Source organism: Seriola dumerili, unplaced genomic scaffold (assembly GCF_002260705.1).
Source record: "Seriola dumerili isolate Sdu_G_001 unplaced genomic scaffold, Sdu_1.0 BDQW01000044.1, whole genome shotgun sequence".
NCBI lineage: Eukaryota > Metazoa > Chordata > Actinopteri > Carangiformes > Carangidae > Seriola > Seriola dumerili.
The window spans coordinates 7,318,960-7,337,140 of NW_019174299.1; the positions used below are offsets into that span (position 1 = coordinate 7,318,960).

Below are 18,181 nucleotides of genomic sequence, written 5' to 3' on the forward strand. Positions count from 1 at the left end.
TTAGCCTTCTACCCATCAAAGGAGCTCATTATTACAAAAGGATATGTATCAGTGCATCCCACTTGTGTCGTATGTCCTAGTTTGACCTGTGAAACTACACTATCTCAATCCTGTCCTCTTACTTGAAACTTCCCATAGGTTGCCATCAGCCCAGATACCTTATCATGCATCACATCCAGTTACCTAAAACAGACCCATCATTTACTCTTATTTAGATTTTAATGATATTTTAGTGAAGTTATAGACTATATATACAAGATATGTGACTTGTATTACTATTTATCCAAGACATTTGGATATTTTGTTGCTTACAGTAATGTACAGCAGCGAAAAACTCAGTCTGCATTGTACATAATATTTGACTTTTATGGATAAAATATATGGATTTACCTTTAGGGAGAATCACATTTGTAGCAGTTTGACACAACCCTTCTGTAGATTAACTGGATAACAAGATAGAAATTCTGTTTGTCCATGTATGGAACAAAGCTAAAACCTCAAAGAATGTTAAATGTTGTTCAGAACAGAGTATGAAAGTCCATCTCAATTATTTTGTTGCATTAGTACTGTGATATTTTCAGAAATGGGATGCTTCTTTGTTGTGTGAACACTTGTGTGTCCAGTTGACAAGGGGTCGGACAGTAAACCTGACATGAATAAACCAGAATCAAACAGCTCTCTCCTGTTCTGTTGAGTAGATGTGATGTTAAGACACTAATTTTAATGGGATTTGAAGGGAAATTGTGTCAGCGTTAAGCCATGAACAATGAGACTGTTAGTCCAATGAAACTGACTCCCAATGAAACTGCCACGTATAGTAGAGGTCAATAGGGACCCAAGACAACATTTTTGCCCCCCTAAGAGGTTAATCCAGCCTTAAGCACTGGTAATTTGTTGAACCAGCTCCTGGAGCAGATTAAGACTGATGGAAACAATGAGACAAGTGAAATCAGGCAATTTGAATAAGAGTGTGCCAGCAGCTCTGTGAGGCTGTACTCAGGCACACTGCTGCATATAGCTAAATGCTTGCAGGTGTATTTACCATGTTCATGATGAAAATGTCATTAGTCTGCTGGTATTTGGTCCCAAACCAAAGTATTAGGAAAATTAAATTTTGAGCTCATGATGGCGCTAGATGGAAAGTTAAAGGCCCTCAAGTTATTCAATTAATCCGGAGGAGAACACACTCTTGAAAAGAAGGCAAATAAGCACATTTCTCAAAATAGTCAACTATTCCTTTTAGTAATTCCCTCTAATGTCACTAAAGGTCGCAGACACACGTTTGTAATCTGCTGTCAGGGTGGACAAGACTATCTGAAAACATGTTGCCCAGATATGAAGCAAGGACAGAGTGGATTGGAGTTTGTGTGTGTATGTGTGTGTGCCTGCAGATACGTGTGTACGTGTGCGTGTGTGTGTGTGTGTATGTGTGTATGTGTGTGTTACAGCTTTATGCTCTAATGATGGTGCGTGTGGATTAACCAGGATCGGATAGGCCCGGTTAATCCCTCTGAAAAGGACAGAGTTGACCCAATGCGACCTCTGACCCCACCAACAGGAAGTGAAATTCCCCAATCAGAGCCAAGGAAAGAGTCAGGTGCCATTTAACACACTCTCTTTAACCTCTGAAACATAACCACCATACTATGCATGATGTAAGAGGCCAGATGCAGAGCAGGAGGAGCAAAGCACTTAAAATTCAGTGCACTTTCATGCATTCAGGTCTAATAACTGAGAATAATTATTAATAAGAATTGGATAGAAAGCAGGAATAAAATGTTAGAGATGAGTTAATGCAATGTATATCCTGTTTGTTTCCTTTCCGCTGTTAATAACTTGTGAATAAAACAGTGATGTTTTGTTTAAGCTCTTTTCTATTGTTTGAATGTTAAGCCATGCACTGCAGGGCAGTTTTTGTGTTGTTTCTGACCTTCTTTAAATACAACTGTAGTCTAAGTCTAGTTCTTTTTTTACATGGAGATATAGTTTTTATTCAGTTAACTGTTATGAATGGATCATTGCTTATGAGAAAAAGTATTTAAAACTAAATAGAAGTGCATGTAAGATGACATGAATAAAAATATATTAATTTCTTTGAACATCACTAAAAGTTTTACATTTATTTTTAATTAAATTCTTTGCAATAAATTAAAAATGAATAATGTCAGCAATGGCAACATAATTCAGAAATTTTACAGTTTACTTTTATGTTTACATTGCAACATTAACAAACCTGCTTTATATAAAGAAATTGGTATTTTGATGAGTGTAAAACTCAGAAGACTATTTTTTTTACTATTAGTATTTAGTGTTGAGAATTGGGTTTTCCCAGGAGTCTATCATCAGAACACAACACAGAAAAAAAAATTAAATTTCATATTTATGGATGTGGATGTCAGTGGAGGCCCATTTACGACAGGAAAGGGGACGAATTGGTTGCTTGGTGTCTCTTTGTAGTTGTTTTGTGTTTTTCTTTGGTCATTTTGTATTTGCTAGTCATTTTGAGACTTTTTGTTGTTTTGTGTCTAACTGTGGTTGTTTTGTGCCTGTGTGGTCGCCCTGCATCTCTGTAATTGTTGTCCATCTCTTTATGGTTGTTTTGTGTCTCTTTGGGATTGTTTTGCATGTATTTGTGACAACTTTGTGTTTTTATCTGACTCTTTCAAAAAAAAACAAAAATCATCTCTCAAGCCGCTGCCCGGTTGCTCGATCTCTGGATCTCACGGTAAAAGCCTTCCAGCCCTCATGCTGCTGATGTTTCCGACACCACCCGAAGGCATCACCAGCCTCTGGTAATCCATCAAAACGTCTAGACTGTGCAGATTATGCAGATACTCCTCTGACACTGATATCACTCCTCTGATTGGACAATAATCCTGATCCCGCCTATCAACATTTGATTGACAGACAATTGACTAATAACAACAGGGAACACGGCTGTCATCTGACTCGAGATTGGTGAATTGGTCTGGACAATATGAACGGCAACATGTATTGTTCAACGTCTTCTCAAGGCAGCAGCAACTTTGTGGTGTCCAACTCCGGCAAGTCTTTAAACAGTTTTCTTACACCGTTTCGACCATAAATTTAACCGATAAAGTTTGTCGTTGTTGTATCAGCACATGAAGAGGATTTAGAGAAAGAAAAAATTGGTTAACATTGCGTCGAAAGAAGCTAACTGCTGAACGTAAGTTACAGCTGTAGTATATTCATCTGAGCTGGGATTTAAACGGTTAACGCTAAACTCCGTTAGCTGAACCGGCTAATTTATTTGCAATTACAAGCTAAGAAAATTCTTCTAACTTTCTTATACGGAGTTGTTAAAGTTTTGTAGTTAATAATCGGAGCTAATGTTTTTAAAAGCAGGTGTTTTTCTTATAAACCGCATGAAGGTACAAGTTCCCCGTTATCTTTGCGTTAGGTTCCCGTTTTTAGTTTAGCTTGTTGTGGCCAGACTCCATTTAAGTCTTGAAACTAATTTACTTCAGGGGTGGCTTGAGTTGCATTTTATTGAATGTGATTAACGTTAAAGATGTTTTATGAATCCTTAGGATCTATTCTTCAATTCGGCATGAACTCGATATTCAAAGATATATTATTTATTGTAGGTTGTTACTTATTCTTCGGATTTCCCCGTTATCTTTCCTAACTAAGCTCAATGTTACACGGCGGTGGCAGTAACAACCAAACTCTAGAAACTGAGATTTTATCTGAAACAGATTAGTTATTTGTTGGTTCACTCACCTGCCGAATTGATCTGAAAATCACAATGAATCGTTTGAAATCATGTCCTGTAATAAATAATAATGTTCCATTAACGGGTGTGATGATGACAATAAATTGCCCGTTTTCTAAACGGAATTTCCCCCCACCGGAACTTGTCCAAATGTCTTGTTTTATTGGCACCACAGACGAGTGTTGGTGTGTGGCAGGAGAGTCAGCTCTCCACCTGTCCTGGAGATGGGGGATCCAGAGCCTCCAGAGTTTGGGTCCCTGAAGGAGGAGCTGGAGTACTGGAAGGAGCAGGCTGCCAAGCACCAACAGAGGTGTGTCCCCCCTGTTCTTGTTGTTTTTGACAGACGAGAAAATGTTTTCAGTCCTTCTTTTCGTGGTTTCTCGGCTTAAAAAATGTGTAAAAAAAAAAAAAAAAAGTGTTTAACTGTGTACACTTAATAAAGCTGGGGTATATATTTACATTACATTGTGATATGAGAATACACTTTTTCGTTAATTTGCCTGCAGTGTTGTCCTTGCTTTTAGGACAATCCAAGTTTTTGTATCTTTAGATGACCTTATTTCCCATATTTCTGTATGTGTGTTCTTTACCTTCCAGGCACTCAATCAGAAAATGTTTTAATAACCTCCATGAATAAAATATGGAGCCCTTAAAGCCCTGAAAGATGATATTTTTTAATCCTGTTATATAATTTAACATTTCGTTTGAACAAGTTAACATCTTGTGACAACAAGATAATAAATAGTGGGCATAACATTGAATCTTTCATGATTTCATGGGCTCTGTTGTAAATTCTCAAAAATAATCAATGACTTTTCATTGCTCTCCAGTTCAGTTTGTAGAAATGTGAGTCTGTAGGCACTCCTGCAAGAAAAACTATTGTGAACCTTTAGGTGTTTTCCTATTAAACACATTTCTGTGATGTTTAGACTTTTGTGTTTAATCCATAATACCCAGAACTTCTTGTGGTTTGGTGGGAAAATGATCAAGTTAAGTTGTTTGTCCAAATGGGTCTGGTTTAGAACAATTCTTGCTTAGAACTTAGAACTAGAACTTTCTTCTTAGACCGTGTCTTGTTCTACCCCAGATTTAAGTGAGAACTGTGTTTTTTTTAAAACCAGACAATTGAAATTCCATCAGACAAACTGAATTACTGTTAAAAATAATGTAACATATGACATTAATTCTTTGTGTATGTGTGTGTTCAGTGCGGAGGAAGCTCAGGAGGAGCTGCAGGAATTTCAGCAGATGAGCCGGGACTACGAGGGGGAGCTGGAGACGGAGCTGAAACAATGTGAGGCGCGAAATCGTGAGCTCCTATCTGCAAACAACCGCCTTCGCATGGAACTGGAAAACTACAAGGTACAGAGGATGTTATCAGTTCTTACAGTACTTTTCATACACTATCAAAAATGTTAATATCCCACGTCCCAGCTTTACAAACTAACACCAAGGCACTGAAAACAAAGACACTACCCTTGAAGGTGGTTTAGAAATAATATTCAGAGAAAGTTTAAACTCTGCGATGAGGCACTTGAACTGTGGATGGTTCAATAATTGGTAAATAAAGCAGTGCACCACTAGATGTACTACTCATGTAATATATCCTCCTGACCCTCCCTGAAGGCTTTGAGAAGCATCTGTAATACAAGTCACTGTCTCAACATGCTTTTGTAGCCTACACTGACACTACATAAAGCTGCTGTGTCAGGCTTGTCCAGGGTTGAAAGGTTATTTTGAATAACAGTTGACCAACTGAATGCTCACTAAAGTGGATTTGACTGGGGATTTCCATAATTATCAGCTAAAAGCAGTTGCATTTTATGGCTCCTGTTTGCCTGTGGTGAATAGGCTTCATTGGCGCTCTTGTCTGAACACACACACATGCACACTGTCACAGAGGACTGATTCAGGATGGAAACAGGCAGCTGATGCCTCCTGCCTGGTCCGTGTCTGGAGGGGATGGCAGTACTTCCCATAAGACTCATTCCAGTAATGTCACAGTTCACTCGCCCCATTTTCTCTTCGAAGAAAATGTTTATCCTTCTTCTGAGAATATGGATGATATCAAGCATTTTGAAGGATGGTGGCTCAGTAAAAAAAAAAAACATAAAAACAAAGCTTAAAAAAAATGTACTTAAAACAAAAATATCTAGTGGCGATAGAAGAACTGATCGCTACGTGTTCCACTCCTGGAGCCTTGTTTATTCTCAAGGCAGCGTTCCCGATGGGAGGCTGTGAGGCTTGAGGTTAACTTTGATTCAGTTTTCAGGACAGAATTAGTCACACTGTAGGAAAATTAAGATGTTTTGTAGTAGTTTGCATGGTATTTAGAAGCACTGAAACTGTTTCCAAACCTATATAAGTATTGTTTGATTATAAAGCAGGTCTAGGTTCTATATTAATACTAATAATAAAGTATCAGAGCCTCAGTCCACAGAGAAATGCACAGAGCCTGTATTCAGAAACTGAGCCTTAAAACCAGCCCTCAGGACTTCTGGAACTTTGTGATGTCATAACAAAGCAGTCACCGCTCCAAGCTCCGCCCACCTGGATCCACCATCCAACCTTGCAGGATTTTGTTTCTCTGAGTGTTTACATTTACATTTACATTTACATTTACATTTACATTTACTCATTCAGCAGATGCTTTTATCTAAAGTGACTTACAAGTGAAGGACATCGGTAAGCTTCAGTTCAGTGGGAACTTTGGTGTAAGTATTAAGTACTACACCTATTCAATAAATGCAAGGAGATTGTATAAGGAAGTGCAGTAAAAGTACATAGTAAGTGCTAGTTAGCCATGTTACGGTTTTCGGAAAGGAGGTGATCGTGGAAGAGATGATTTTTCAGGACATTCTTGAAGATAGAGGGACGCCCCTCCTCTGATTTGGAAGCTTGTTCCACCACCGGGGGAATCACAGACCAGAACGGTCTGGACTGAGATTGTCTTGTGTGCAGGGATGGCAACGCCAGATGAAATTCCTTGGAGGAACGCAGGAAAGATTTGCTTGAAATCTGCTATATTTTATTTGATCACTCAGAAAAGACCTGTTGTTACTGGAGCTCCAGAGAGAAGCCTGAGAGAGGAAACTATATTGAGATGAAACACAAATATATCTTCTTATTGAAAACACAAGAAAAGTGTAAAATATGAGACCTTTTAATACACATTACAAGGCTTCAGTCATAGTATTTACCTCACACTGACAGTGTGCAGCACATATGTACCAGTGTAGTTTGAAAAAGAAGGAAAGTGAAGGAATCGTTGGTAATTGGGAAAATAAATAAACAGATTCAACAGGAGCTTGGAAGGTGGTCTCACAATAATGATTATAAAAATAACAACGACAATGACATTCATGATAATAACACTCATTTGCCAGTTTATTAGGTACACTTAGCTAAAACTAATGTGGTCTAATACAACAGTCCAGCTTTTCTTCATACTGGTTTTGATTCAACTGTATGGTCATTTTGGAGGCTACATGTATGTAAATAAAATAAAACACCTTCAAGAAAAGCCTAATTACCTTCATAATGGTAGGATTTATTGCAAGAGTGTAGTGTCAGACTGACCTATTTATGGCTTGGTTTAACTGGCAACTGAGTGTAATAATAATAATGATGAGTAATAATAATTGTATTGGTGTAGAGGGGCATGTTAGCCAAAGTAAACACAGCCTGACACTTGAGATCTAAGAGCCCCTCAGTGATTCCACAACAAAAAGTTTATGAAAGATGAGTAAATATAATATTTTATATAGTTACTCATTAGTTTTGGCTTCAGGTCTAACGGAGGCCTGTTCTAAAAATTAGACGAAAAAATACTTAATGTTAAAATTCAGTTCAGATACATGTAAAAAGTGAATGAGAAACTCACAGCTGGAGCTGGCAGAGCCTGTACTCCCTGTCAGAGCAGTGAAAGGGTTTTATCTCAGACACCATTTATGTCCAGTATGCAGGGACTTCATGGTATTTAGTTCAAACATGCTGAAGCTTGAAACAGCGTTGTGTTGTGTGATACATGCTCCTGTGAGTCTCAGTGTCTCCTTTAAGCTCAGAACAAAGAATATTTACCACTGTAAGACAAATGAGGACAATTGTGCAGAGCTCCAGCTTTTGTTAAAAGAAAGTGGTATTAATTCCATAGTTTCTGCTTATGACATTGAGCCTCTCCAGTATTAATCCTTGTCGTCAGTTCTTGCTCTGTTGTCCTCCACCAGAGGATTTTGTTTCTGTGAAGGAGCTACCAGATATCAAGTCTTTAGAGGAGCTAATGTAACAGCTTTCATCAGCTTCTGTTAATCAAAGATCATGTTCTGTGACCTTTGGTTTAACAAATTGTTTTGGGACATTTAGGAGTTATGCTTTGAAGTTGAAATGTATCCTTTTTTTGGGGCAGTTTCAGCTCAGTAGCTCAGTATTTACTCAGTGACTTTCTCCCTCCTCTGCTGTCCTCCACACTTCATATTGTGCCTTTTTTTTTTTTTTTCTTCCCCTGACACTGCTGCCGGCCTCCTGCCAGGACAAGTATGAGACGCAGCACTCTGAGGCCTGCCGGCAGATCTCCAGCCTGGAGGGGGACCTGGCTGAGACCACGGCCATCAGAGACCATCTTCACAAATACATCAGAGAGCTGGAGCAAGCCAACGATGACCTGGAGAGAACCAAGAGGTCAGACGTGGTGGATGGCCACTGAACACATTAGAGAACTTGAAGAAAAAACTGTGATTGTGCAGCTGTACTAAAACAAATTAACTCTCTTATGTACTGAACAAAAACCATGTGGCTTTCACAAGATGAACCAAAATTTAGTCATGATTGTAAAACTAAAAAAAAAAAGAGAAATGAGCCTTGATGTTCAACAGATCTTACTGTGTAATCTCTAACTGTGAGGGTCACTATCTGCTCCACCATCGTCTGCCTGTTCACAGTACAAGTAGCACAGCCAACAAGACTGCAGACAGTCCTCTGAGAGATAATTATACAATCAAGTGTTAATGAATAAGAGATCAACATGGATTAGTATTTACTGCCATAAATAAAAAATGTGCTCACTGTAGATTCAGATGAGGTAAATAAAGGCTTTTGCCTCCTAACAAGAAAACAGAAACTGTGAGTGTCGGATTAACTAAAGTTTTTAAATTTGATGCATTTTGCTGCTCGACCTGACTCCTCAATCTCTTTCCACCATGTGTGGTGGCTTGTGTTTATTTTGAGCCTTTTTTTAAATAAGAATTTAATTAGATTAGCCTCATTTTTTAAAAATGAGATTTTATTTAGATTTGCCTCTAATTTTCCTTTTTTCAGATAAGATTTTATTTAGATTTGCTTCAGTTTTTAATTAAAAAAAAAAGAAAAAGGAAAAAAGATTCTATTTAGATTTGTATTTGCGTATTAGCTCAGAAATCCAACAACTGAACTGCACCTATGAACTCTCCTTCAGCTGCACAATGTGTGTGGAGGCTCAGTTCAGGAGTGGACAGTGAAATGAGCTGCAGCCTTGATAAATCGGGCATTAAACACATGCAGACTGCTGCTCTCATATGTATGAAAATGTCATGCACACATCCACTGATGTTTCCCTTTGTTTGTCTCGTATGTTTCAGGGCGACCATCATGTCACTGGAGGACTTTGAGCAGAGGATGAACCAGGTCATAGAGAGAAATGCCTTCCTAGAGAGCGAGCTGGACGAGAAGGAAAATCTCTTAGAGTCCGTCCAGAGACTGAAGGACGAAGCCAGAGGTAGAGCTTGTGTGATCTGAGATGAGATCTATCTGCAGTAACACTGTCCTGCTGTAGAGAAAACTCTCTCACTTGGTACAGATGTAGGTAACCACGTGCAAACTGCATCCACAGTGATGCAGCCTGTGGCCTTGTATGAGGCGATGTCCTCCTGTGTGGTGTGATTTCTTTTCTGGGGAGGAGATGACGTCTCTGGGTCTGTTGAAGATGAACTGGCCACCTGGGCTTCACTGGGTTGACCCTGCAGAATAAAATAAGACATAGTGTAATTAGTAAAATATCAACAACAAAAAAACTTTCATGGCAGCAAAGAAACAAAAATGATTTTCTGCTGGGCAGTGGGGAAAAGGAGAAGGATGCAAAGGCAAAAATATGCAATGATAATTAGTTAAAACTGCATGGAATATAGTTCTATATAAAATAAAATAACAGTACAACAATACCTGCTTTCTTTGGTTAAATCACTGTATAGTTCCTTCCTCCAGTTAAAGCAGGGACTTGTACCTTGGATCCGGTCCTGAAAATGAGGGTTTGTGTAGCGGAGATGATCATGATTTCCAAATTTTATGTTCAATCAGCTGATTTAATGTTTGGGTTTTGTTTTTTATTTTTTATATTGAAAACAGTCTAATAAACAGGCATATAGTGACCTATTAAAGAAAAAGATGAGTAACCATAGTTTCCAGGGGAAGAATAAAATATATATAATATTTATAAATTAACTCAGACAAAATAGAAAGAAAATAGAGCGTAGGGAGCTGTTTATGTTCAGTAGATATAAATTAATGTGTCAGAAAAAAGGGAGGTGAAGAGGTAATGTCATTTTATCATCTGAGAGTATGTCTGACAGAATGTTTAGTTTTGTGTCTGACAGCTGATTAATATCTGTGTGTATGTATGTGTGTGTGTGTGTTAGACTTGAGGCAGGAACTGGCGGTGCAGCAGAAACAGCAGGTACAGGACAGGAAGCCGTCCCTCAGCAGTGTCGTCAAAGACCCTTCATCATCTTCCTCCTCCTCCTCGGCTGGGCTGCCCACCCCACCTCTCACCCCTCCAGATAAAAGAAACGAGGAGAAAACCACGTCTTCGTCCACTAACCAGCCCGTCCCCTCCACCACCACACCGTCCAGACCTCCAGCCCCCGCTGAGTCTCTCACCACCCCGCCCCCCTCCATCAGCAGAGGTCAGTTCATCAGCTGATCAGAAACCAGTTTGTGCTTCATGTGCGTTTGTTACACCAGAATAAAATCTTCACACTCACCCTCTGAGCCGTGGACTGGTACTGGTCCTTGATCACTTGCTCTCAGGATGCAAGGAAACATCACCTGTGACTCAGCCAATAAAACTGAATCATAATAATAATAATAATGATAATTATAGCTGCAAGCAAGTTCTAACCCCTTTGCACTCAACAAAGAGAAGCAGCCCAATTCTAGCTAATTACGTAACTTAGTTAAAAGTCCATCATCCATAATCCAAGTCCAAGAGGCTTTTTGGTAGAGCACATTGAGCTGTACTTGTGTGTCAAATTTCAAGTCAGTCAGACCAAAGGTGTGAGGGACGTGGCCTTTTGAAAATTACTTTTTCGAGCCTTAATTCTATCCCTTCAGGGTTAGTAATGATAATAATAATATAGATCTTAATTGAGCATTTTTTTTTACAGTAGTAACCTTGAACCTGTTGCAGTCTGTGCTGCATTTCTCCTCATTACTCTCTGTCGTGCCCCAATAATAATGTACACTATAAAATATAGATCTAAACCTGAGGTAACCAGTCACCATGACCTTTTAGCGTTTAGCAGTACATGAAATTTATTTTTGGCCTCCTGGTATTAGTGAAATACTTCAATATAAAAACCCAATATAAAACCTACTCATACATAAAAATTCACTTCGCCTCTCAGATATGATTTTTCATTTTCTCGTCCTCCATGCGCTCAGATTCAGATGATCTTGAACGTTGAAAGAACATAATTCTGGGACCTTTGTCAACATGACTTTTTTTGCCTTTGGATCCCCTGATCTAAAGCAAAGAGAACAAGTCAAAGAGCTGCTGATTGTGCTGCAGATACCAGCGTCCCTCGAAGTGTCATAAGAAACAACAAACAGTAGAACTGAGCTGCTGTTTGTATTTTTATCTTCCAGTTTTTTTTAAATCCAGACTTAAGGACGGCATTTTATCATAGGCTCTAATCAAATAATTAAATGATTTGGTATTCATAGAAAAGATGAAGGCACGGGAGTTGCATGTAATCAATTTGTCGTTCGACAGAATTTTATTCTGATAATTGAGTAATTGTGTAAGTCTCAAACACTCTGGTTTCAGCTTCTTCTCACTGGGGATTTGCAGGTTATTATTTGTTCTCTGTGTTACATCATTGTAACTGAACTCTGGACTCATCAGTGGGTTTGTCTCTGCAGCTGAAAGCCTCTCAGGGACTCCTCTCACCACCTCGGCCAGAATCTCTGCTTTGAATATCGTCGGAGAGCTGCTGAGGAAAGTCGGGGTAAGAACCACTCTTATGGTTTCTGTTAAGAATGTTTAATGAATGGTAACGAATCAACCTGTTCACCCTCTGTGTTCTTTATCAAATGGTAACTTATCATCATGTGACGCTGCAGGGTGCTTCTGCTTACACTCACTGTGGTTTAGTAAACAGCACACAAACAGCTTCTTCCCCTGAGCTCAAGAATTAACTGATTTATTTTTTTTTAGAACAAGCATAGAAAGCACAGTCAATAATTATAGAGATTTTTGAATGTGGACAAACACGGTCTGCGCCCAGACTGTAGGGAAACATTCACTGATAATGGTTTTCAGGGGTTGAAACATCTGCACTTCATCCACTGTCATTGTATTTATATTTCAATACCTTTTTCAAACAACATACACCTAATAAACTTAAACCAAATATTCACAAAACAAAAAAAAAAACAAACAATCAAAACCCTCCCATAAACACAGAAACCAATAGGACGGACATGTTATTGGCTAATGATGTTGATCGTTGGTCGTTTTATCCACCGATTTAATCCAGACAACTGCTGCCAGGAAATACTGCAAAGACATTCATGTTCACCAGAGGATGGAACCCACTTACTCTAATGATCCACTGACTGACTGTTGGTGTCACTAGAGAAAAAGTCACATTTTTGGTATTTGATCAAACATCTCTACAACCACTGGATGGATCGCCATGACATTTTATACAGACATTCATGGTCCTCAGAGGATGAATGTTAATGATTTTTCATGTAGCACAAACAAACAACAAACAAACAAATGACTAAAACACTTAAAATGTAGAGAGATTACAAGCAGTTCCAGACAGACTGTAAGTAGTTTATGTGTAAATGTCTCGAAAGACTGTTTTTCTTGTGTGGAAACTCTTCACATATTGATCTCTCTGCTCACACCAGCCTCACACAAATAATAATAAACCTCTATGATCATTGTATTTACATCCTCACAGCTGCTAAAGATCTTAACCTCAAGTTTTATGCATTTACACTTTAGTTTTTTTTTCCCTATAAACAAATATTTCAGTCTCAGAGCTGCTGGTGTGACTCTTAGGGGGTCCTGTTCCAGATTAGATTTCTCTCATCATAACAGACACATCGATCTCTGAACATTAAACATAGTGTTGTTGCTGTGGTCGATCAATGATCTGAAGCTGAATATATTTACAGAAGAATTAAAAAATTTTTTTCTTTCCTCATCACTCGTAGAACCTGGAGTCCAAACTGGCATCGTGTCGAGACTACGTCAACGAGCAGGCAGCTCATCGCAGAGGTCACGCTGGCGGACAGGGGGCGCCGGCAGGCCAGAACAACTCCTCAGAGACCCATCCTACCAACGGCCTCTGCAACAAGGGGTGAGGTGGTCTGTCCTGCACGGGGCAGCAGGTTTACAACAAGCAGCTCTCATGTTGAGATTAGTGAAGTAATGGTAATGTTATATAACCAATTTTTGGTTATAGAAGAAGAAGCAGCTCTCTAATTTTGTGTGTGTGTGTGCGTGCGTGTGTGTGTGTGTGTGTGGGTGTGGGTGTGTGTGTGTGTGTGTGTCTTCACAGGCTGGTGAAGAGGTTAGACTTCGGAGCGGGACCCAAGCTGCTGCTGTGAAGGCGAAACCATCGTCTGCCTCGATCTTTAATCCTCTGAGCTGCTCGGCCCCTTCCTGTCCATCCGGCCCGGACCTCTCAAACATTTAACGGTACTGTGTTTTGCACATCAGGCAGGTGGTTTCACACCACCTGCTGTCTCTTCAGGACACGGACCGCTCTGATAGGAAGCTGCAGTGATGAAATGGATGGATTTGTTAATGTGGATACTCTGGGATTTCTGTGACCAGCTCAGATCTTTTCAGCACTCGCACTTAGCTTGAACTAACTCACTGGACTGGTGCTGCATGTCACCTGTTTGGATTTGACAAGTACTTTGCGCTTTTTTTGTGTCCCTCTGAAGGTGTGTTCAGACTGAATGCAAAGTGAGTTTCAGAGACAAACAGAGTTGATGAAAAGACTCAAACAGATGCAGGTTTGCTCTTGGCAAAGAGACAAAGATCCATCCACTCAAACTGAAAATGGTTGGTCATCATAAATCTGTGCTGCTTAGCAGAAATCTCCCATAGGTGTTCAGCTTGGTTGAGATGTGGTGACTGTGAAGGTCACATAATTGTCACACTAATCAAACCATCAGTGACCCCTCATGCCCTCTGAATGGAGAGACTGTTGGTGGACAGTGGACAAATCTTGTTTATGGATTTGCTTCATTTTCAAAACGTGAGAGTGGAGCAGGTGATGACGTGCCTCTGCTATCTTGCTTTTTTTTTTTCTATTTACACCGCAGTGCTACGATTCAAGAGGCATTCAGTGCACAATGTGACATGCCTCAGTTGGATTTTAATACAAGCCCACACAGTGTGACCGACAGTAAACCTGTACCATCTTTGTTATCACACGATCTGAAGGCATCTTACGTGTAAATGGGGTCAGTGAGTCTGATTGTTTCTTTTATTTTCCTCCAGACTTCCTAGCTGAGCTGTAGCATCGCATCACATCACATCACATCACATCACATCACACCACACACACACACACACACACACACACACACACACACACACACACACACACACACACACATTGGTCCTGTTGTCTATTGATTGTTAGACTCAGTTTGCTAAAACAAACCTGCACAATTAAAGTAAAAGTGAAATGAGCTTTTCGTTCAGTCTGAACAACCTTGAAGGCGTTTGAGAAATAAATACTGGAGGGGCACTTTTATCTACGTCAGATGTCGTTTGAATACTTTAAAACTTTTTGTCCATATAATTTATGCTGTTATGCCTCCACAGTCACATTTGTTGAATGAGTTGCTGATGAAACTCCACCAACAACAAAGTGTGATGAGTCCTTGAGAGATTGAAAAAGAGAATGACAGTCTTTTTTAAGCTAATGTTTTAGTCCAGGAAACATTATAAATCAAATGTTTTTTTTTACAGATTAATTAGTTTCCAAACCGTAGGCTGCAGAAGAATGCAGACTCTGAATCTGTGTTGTCACCTAAATTTCTGATTTGAAGTGTGGAGCCTGGATTCACTGCTCGCAGCTTCCTTTGCAGCTTCCGAGGGAAGAAAACTCTAATATGATCTAAGGGAAAAGGACGTGTTGAGCTCACCTGGGACAAGAAAGTAACAAACACCGTGGCTGAATGTGATTGGCCAAGACTAACTGTACCTCTCTGTAAGCCTTAATGTTTTAATGGAACACTGTTTTTATATCTGTGGCAGACGTTCAGTTGGTTATTTATGGGAATAATGTTGTGTGGAAAACTTTTATTTTGGATTTCAAAAGAGAAACTGTTGAAAGATTTTCTGAACCTGGTGGTCATCAGTGGTTCTGCATCTTAAAGCTGCCGTATTTAATGTTTTTATAACTGTCTATGGTTCATGTTTTCTTCCATGTGCCTGATGGAAACAGGATTTTTACTACAGATTGTCAACATTTTAGCTTTTTCCCAGTTTGCAGTGAAGTTGTCATTTGGGTTATTTGGCCCCAATCGTGATCCAAGTTTTTTAATATTGAGTATTTTTGGATACTGAGTCCAAACTGATATTTAAATGTACCTAAATTACACAGGTGTTCAGTTCACTCAAGCTACAACCTGAAAATGAGACAAGATGAAGCTTAATTCATCCCAAAAGTAAAATGATGCTCAGTGCACATAGTAAAAACAATTAAAACGTTATCAGGAGAAGATCAACAGCGATGATTAAATATGTAACCGGCACACTTCAGAGCTCCGCTTCAGACTGGAGACTCTGCAGAGCTCCGCTTCAGACTGGAAACATTCTGCAGAGCTCCACTTCAGACTGGAGACTCTGCAGAGCTCTGCTTCAGACTGGAGACTCTGCAGAGCTCTGCTTCAGACTGGAGACTCTGCAGAGCTCCGCTTCAGACTGGAGACTCTGCAGAGCTCTGCATCTGTCTTTCCAGGAGTGAAACTGCTAAACTCCTGTTAATGAGGAGATATGAAACTTCAGTGAAGGCTACTTGTGTTTTATGTTAAAAAGAGAAAAGTATGTAATAGATTGACTCATAGTGTTATAAAATGTACCTCTGCTGTAGGGTTACTAATGTAGGTTGAATATCTGTAGGTTGTGGTTCAGTTGCTTGAGTCTGTGGACAGGACTGACTGACAAGTAGATGCTCAGGTGTAACAGACAGGACCTTCAAAGTAAAGGTCAGTGTGTGGAAACAGGTGGAAAATGGTTGGATTTTTTTATTTTTTATTTTTTGCCTTATGTGATCTCAAAGTACTTACTCATATATGAAGTGCTCAGACCTGTTCTGTTGTTTGTTGTTTTTACCTTCAGTGCTGCTTATAATGCTTCTCAAAAAGCAATAAAACTTGAAATGAAAATAAAATGTCACTGATTTTACTTATTGTAGAAACTGGAAGAAGCGAGACACCAGATGAGTTTAGTAACAGTTTTAATAGCACTGGTTCACAGAAAGCAGAAAGTCTGTTGTACAAATCACCTTCATTATAATTATATAATTGTATATTGTGAATCTGTGAGGTTTTAATCACACTGCCTAATCAGGAATGAATATACAACAGTTGGTTTACAAATATAGTTTTACATTCAGTTTCCAAACTAAGAGTTTCTTTCTAAATATTAAAACCCTCTGAGGATGTGCATGAAGAGTAAAGTCAGCTCCAGGTGGTGAGACACAGAACTGAGCAGCTGATTTTCAGAAACATAAATACCTGTTAATAAATTAATTTAACAGATATAACATGTCCAGAATCCTTAAAGTCTCTTCACACAATTTAGAAGAAAAGATATTTCATCCAATGCACAAGAGACAGGTTAAAGGGTTTAGGTTGCAACTCTTATTTTGCAATCCCAACAAAGACTTAGATGGAAATGACAGTGTCTCTGCACAATATGAGCAACCTGAATCAAAATGCCAGATTGTATTTTTAGTTATATGATTATGTTCAGGCTCCCTGGAGAGGAAATATTTTTTTCACCCAGATGGTTAAAAAGAGTCTTTGAGGTTTCTGGAAAAAAAACAAAGTAGTTAAACAGAATCTGAATCAGCTCAGCTGTCATGGGTCATAAACAAGAGACTGACTTTTTGTGTGGGAATCTACCTGGAATATAAATAAATATAATCATATAAATAATATGTTAATCCACAAACATTGAAAATATTAGTGACAAGTTCTTAGCTTCACTTCAAATCAGAATCAGATCACAGGCACTTTGTTTACCTTGGAGATAATTTTCTTTTTTACTTTGTAAACTTTGAGGAGTTGAAATCTACGGTGTTCACACCTCCTCTATTGTGCTCATTCAATAACAGGTTTATTTCCCCAAATCAAGTTAAACAATTTTGAATCAGTCTGTGTAATAACAAATGCTGGTAAATCCAGTATTGGACTAACTCATGTGACGTTTTAACAGTTGTTTGACATTTCTTTTTTCATTCTTCTGTCACCATGACTAAAATATTTGCACTGATCAGGTTCAAACGGTTCTCCTGAACTGTGTTTTGTATAACATATATATTTATTTATATCTGAGAAGGGCAGATAAAAACACAGGTGAGTGATTCGTTACTTAATGGAGCTACAAAGAGAAGGGAAGAAATCATGGGACAGAGAAAAGTTTGGTTCATCAGCAACAGGTTTAGTGAAGGAAAACATGTAGCGAGGCCTGGTCGTTTCTTCCACTTGGACAGGTATGAAACTGATACGTGACATTTTGTTTTGAAACTTAAAATCCCAGAAGTCACTGAGCTCTGTAGACATTGATAAATATAGAAATTAGAATCAGTTTAAAACGTTTGCACAGCAACAGCCACTGAGGCTCATGGGTACTGGAGCAATTTCACATAAAAACTTAAATGAATCCTAATTTTGAAGCATGCTCATTAATAAAGGACCAAAAAGCTGTTTTAAATTTAACAACAAAATTTACTTAGTTCAGTGGTTCTCAAAGTTTTTTCACTTCAAGAACATATAGTGACACAAATTAGACCACAGACCCCCACCTGAGAAGATTTTTGCTTTTAGATGTTTTATAACAGACAGTGATTGAAACCCAAGACCAAAAAACTCATATATTCTGTCATTGTGTTACTTATGGACCCAATTATGGTCAAAATAAATTAATTCCCC

The 18,181-nt window shown here is 38.9% G+C and overlaps 1 protein-coding gene across 1 annotated transcript; it reads left to right on the plus strand.

The window, feature by feature from the left end:
- The first annotated feature begins 3,065 nt into the window (after nucleotides 1-3,065).
- On the plus strand, nucleotides 3,066-16,371 carry LOC111217619 (nuclear distribution protein nudE homolog 1-like). The gene is made up of 9 exons (XM_022739575.1): nucleotides 3,066-3,187; nucleotides 3,912-4,046; nucleotides 4,945-5,098; nucleotides 8,265-8,413; nucleotides 9,349-9,485; nucleotides 10,402-10,668; nucleotides 11,906-11,991; nucleotides 13,214-13,359; nucleotides 13,561-16,371. Exons 2-9 carry the CDS (start codon nucleotides 3,961-3,963, stop codon nucleotides 13,607-13,609), a joined length of 1,074 nt encoding a protein of 357 aa, XP_022595296.1. The 5' UTR covers nucleotides 3,066-3,187; nucleotides 3,912-3,960; the 3' UTR covers nucleotides 13,610-16,371.
- Nucleotides 16,372-18,181: the final 1,810 nt, after the last annotated feature.

Bases quoted from the DNA above. Each gene is read 5' to 3' on its own strand.
- LOC111217619 (XM_022739575.1), top strand. From the start codon at position 3,961: ATGGGGGATCCAGAGCCTCCAGAGTTTGGGTCCCTGAAGGAGGAGCTG. The intron at 9,486-10,401 runs GTAGAGCTTGTG...TGTGTGTGTTAG, and splicing joins ACTGAAGGACGAAGCCAGAG to ACTTGAGGCAGGAACTGGCG. The intron at 10,669-11,905 runs GTCAGTTCATCA...TTGTCTCTGCAG, and splicing joins GCCCCCCTCCATCAGCAGAG to CTGAAAGCCTCTCAGGGACT.